This window comes from Sinocyclocheilus anshuiensis, unplaced genomic scaffold (assembly GCF_001515605.1).
Source record: "Sinocyclocheilus anshuiensis isolate Anshui unplaced genomic scaffold, SAMN03320099.WGS_v1.1 scaffold130, whole genome shotgun sequence".
Taxonomy (NCBI): Eukaryota; Metazoa; Chordata; class Actinopteri; order Cypriniformes; family Cyprinidae; genus Sinocyclocheilus; species Sinocyclocheilus anshuiensis.
This window is the reverse complement of record NW_015544207.1, coordinates 1,309,837-1,314,217: the sequence shown is the minus strand read 5'-3', so window position 1 is coordinate 1,314,217 and position 4,381 is coordinate 1,309,837. Positions and strand designations below refer to the sequence as shown.

Sequence of the window (4,381 nt, the reverse complement as noted above, 5' to 3'; positions counted from 1 at the left end):
ATAATGTTCATGCAAGAACTGTCATTCTGACTGACAACCGGAGAACAACATATATTAAATAGTCTACTTTTAGAGTTTTATAATGTATCTTGTGTTTTATTCAAATTGATTATAATTGATATCTCAAGAGTATATGCACTTGTGCGCGGCGTCAGCTGCTGCACACTTGCACACAGGACTGCAACGCAAGATTTTCATAAAATATAATAACTTGCCATTTCGGTTTGTTTCTCACCAAACCCACAGTATACCTTCAGAATGCTTGGAATATACGCCACGAGACAGGATTATTTTATGACAGATATGCATTTGCTTAAAAAACAAACAAAAAAAAAAACCTAAAGTCACCATTCTCTGCCATTAAATTGGCAAGTGTGAGCAGGACATTTTTGTGTTAAGTAATAAGCCTTTAGAACAACATTAAGGCGAGTAGTTCACACAGTTCCAATAAATTGCGATGGGTTAAATAAACTCAATAAGCAGACAGACACGACTACAGTCAAGCACAGACCAGTATTGAAGTGCACAGAAAATAAGCAGTAGTCATATTTAAAGCAGTTTAAATATGCAGTTTAAATTAATATTGAGTACTGATTGATGTTCACTTGGATTTTTTTCCCCATCGAGGGGAAAAAACGTAATACTCTGTCATTTATAGTTGTATGGTAAAATGTATATTTTTATTTGTGTAACGTTACATTCAAAATAGCTACAAAATGTCATGCCTTTGAAAAATAAAGAGAACAACAGAATGCGCTGCTTTAGCGCGTCTCGGTCTCCTTGAGCATCTTTCTGGCGCATGCCCCAAACATGAACCACAGCGAATACTTGACTTTTAAAAGGCTTCATTTAGATTATTTGACGTTAAATGCATCATATAAGTCACTTTGGAATAAATCACAGTAAGCCTATGTATCATGATAAAAAAGTGACTTTACCCACGATCACTTTTAAGAACCACTGGTCTACACAGAAGAAAGCTCTGTCTAAACCCTGCCCCGGTACGAGTTGTGTCGAGCTATTCATTAGTCTGTTTGATAATAAAAGATGAAATGTAGTTGCAATAAATGCGTCAATAATCCATAAAACTGCAGCAGCGGAGTACTATTATTATTATATGATACTGCAGAAGAACTGATGACGGCATGGTTTGATCTTAAGCTGACCAATCAGCAGAAAGGGGCGTTTAATTTCCGCCCACGTGTAGAAATTGAATATTCAAGCTGTTTAATCATTTTTCTACCCCTAAACGAAAAACGAAAATTTAAGCTGAATTCTTGTTTTTCGTTTTTTGGAAGAAAAAACAAACAAAAAAACTAAAGAGGAGCTGTTTTCTCATTTTTCTACTTTCAATATTAAATAAAAAAAATGAATGGACGCATGATACACGGATTGTATTCCTCCATGGAAAGCCAACTTTCAATTTTTGGTTCATACAGAAAAAAAACAGAAAAATTAAATATTGACCATTTTTTACCGTTTTTCGTTTGACAGATTGAATGGAATAATTGAATGATCAGATGACGGACCAGATGAACATGAACTGATTAACAATAGAATATTTATAAACTGACATTGGCCTAGATTGTTGCTCATTGTTAGTTTAAAATGCCTAATGCACTGATCAGTATTTTACCAAATTACCAAACAGGGTTGCCAGGTCTGTGAAACAAAAACCAGTCCATTTGAAAAAAAAATGGTACTTGTAATGGGCATTTTTTTCTTTAAGCATATTCAAGTTCTTTTTTCTTACTTTTCATTTTGAGGTAATATCTGACCTGGAAATGTTCTTCCTGTTGGCTAATTCTGATGTAGAGTAATGTCCTTGTTTGGGTCATCCCTTACGGCTTTACAGAATGCTCCTAAAATAAAAATAGCCCTGACTCCACCCATGAAAATAATTAGGGTTAACAAGAATCAGCCCGTTATGTTAATGCAGCAATAGCGGCTGTTAATTAAAGTCATTCTATCCAATAGAGAGAGAGAGAGAGACCCAGTGCTTTGGTAAGTAGGTTTGGCATTAATGCTATGTGCAGGGCTTTAACACTTCTCACATATTAACTCTCATACTTCCAGTGGCTTAACCTGCATGTGTTCAGACTCTGATCAGCTCTCCTCACATCTCTTCATCTCTATCCACAGTTAATGACTTCACAGTGATCAGGAAGAAGTTTAAGTGCCCATACTGCAGTTTTTCTGCCATGCACCAGTGCATCCTGAAGAGGCACATGCGTTCACATACGGGCGAGAGGCCGTATCCCTGTGAGATCTGCGGGAAGAAGTTCACCCGGAGGGAGCACATGAAACGCCACACGCTGGTGAGTGCAGCACCAACAGGGAGCGGCAGTGAGTGCCAGCACTTAAAGGGATAGTTCCCCAAAAAATGCCATTTAAAGCATTATTTACTCACCCTGAAGATGTTCGAAAGATGATATTTTGAAGAATGTGGTTAACCAAACAGTTTCCTGTTACCATTGACTTGGCTACTGGCAACTGTTTGGTTAACCACATTCTTCAAAATATCATCTTTTGTGTTCACCAGAAGGAAACTCATACAGGTTTGGAACAACTTGAGGGTAATAATGCCATAATTTTCATTTTGGAGTGAACTATCCCTTTAAGAGTGATTAACATAACATTGTGGAAGCAATTTCGATTATTACATCTGGATGTTTATAATTAGATCAAATGCAATTGCAAATATTTAATATAAATATCTTGTGAAAATGTTTGAATTTCAAAGCCGATAGTTTGACATTTCTTTTCAGTTTTTATTAAGGACTATATAGCATATGTGCTTTTCATAACGATGTTTGTGTGGGAGACATTCGAGTCTCTAGTGGGCCCCTATTAAATAAGCATTCTGCCATATCCCATAAACCCCTCTTATCTCAGTTTTTCTGCCCTTATTGCCAGCAGTTTTTTAACACCTCCTCTCCTTTTTTTCTTTCTTAAAGCCTGTATTTACTGTATCTTCTCAAGGGAAGCACACATAAACAAGCTTTGGCGCATGTTCTTGGTCTCTGTGTGGCTATGAGATGTGCCACAGAAATTATCTCTGGTTTTGAGCATATCAAAGGGCCTGTAATAGTGTGACATGATAACAGACAGCGCTGCTTCTGCTTAGCGCTGAAACGTTTAACACCTAAACATTGCTTAATTCAATGATCCACACCATGATGGATCACACCCGATATGCTACACTGCCACCGCTTCGTTATAATGTGGTGAAAAATTCAAAGGTCTGCACAAGAGACTGTAATTGGCTGAATGCTTCTCTTTCCTTGTGAATCCAGCAGCTACTGCAGATACACAGTTTTGTTTGAGATGCTTTTACAGTCTATGTATACCATGTAATGCTAATAAAATGTACCACACTTAGAGTGTGGCATTATAGCAATCTTGAGGTCTTGGGTTAGATTCCCAAAGGAATTTCTTGTGATGATAAAATGCACACTTTTAATCCAATGTAAGACGCTTTGAATAAAAGTGTATTTCAAATGCATAAAAGTAAATTTCAAAGACATTATAAAGTGCAGATAAAATGCAGATGAAATGTACATTCTACATTAATGTGGCAAGTTGCTATGTTGCTAGGCAACTGTAAATATCCTAATGAATTACTGCATATCAGTGATTCCCAACAAGTAACCTGTATTATTACATACAATATAAATCTTATGCAGTTGCATGCATTTGACTATCTACATAATAACATATAATATAATTTGAGAGTTTTCCGACCTCTAAATAGCCCAGTGGACCCTGTTTACACGTTTTTATCATTCTTCGCTTGGTTTTTTTTTTTGGGGGGGGTGCATAAACACAGACACTATGGGCCTGTTTACACCTGGTCACTTCATGCGTTTTATCTGATCGGATAGCTATCCGATCGTGAAAAGACCAGGTGTAAATGCCCTCCGAAACACATTCGAGACGGATATAAATCCGATCGCTCAAACCACTTCAGGAGGTGGTCTGGGCCGCATTCCAGACGAAACTGGACAAGTGTAAATGCATCTGGTTGTTGAAACCACATATGTCAATTTTACTCCTCCTAAAATGTTAAAATAATAAACGTGTGAGCGCATGTTATAGGCTATATGACATTAGTCAAACTGCGCTAATGCAACACGCATTGCTGCGGACGAGTAGCTGTGTATCTTTTCAGCAAGCCAATGCGCAAACTGCCGCGAATGAAACTGAAAGTAAGACGCAGACGGTCAACACACAATCATCAATCATCTTCATCTTCATCAATTCATCTATGTCGCCAAGTGTAAATGGAAACGTTTTAACAAATCAGATAGATATCCGATCATCGAAAACGCATGCAATCACCAGTTGTAAACAGGCCCAATGTTTAGCAGGGGTGGGACAA

General features: G+C 37.4%; 1 protein-coding gene across 1 annotated transcript in view; it reads left to right on the top strand.

Moving 5' to 3' along the window:
* The first annotated feature begins 2,000 nt into the window (after positions 1-2,000).
* Positions 2,001-4,381, top strand: part of LOC107697005 (zinc finger and BTB domain-containing protein 46-like) — an 8,404-nt gene continuing 6,023 nt past the window's right edge. The window contains exons 1-2 of the mRNA XM_016497613.1: positions 2,001-2,004; positions 2,143-2,318. Of these exons, the coding sequence (XP_016353099.1) occupies positions 2,202-2,318 (117 nt within the window). The 5' untranslated portion in view covers positions 2,001-2,004; positions 2,143-2,201. The remainder of the gene's footprint in view (positions 2,005-2,142; positions 2,319-4,381) is intronic.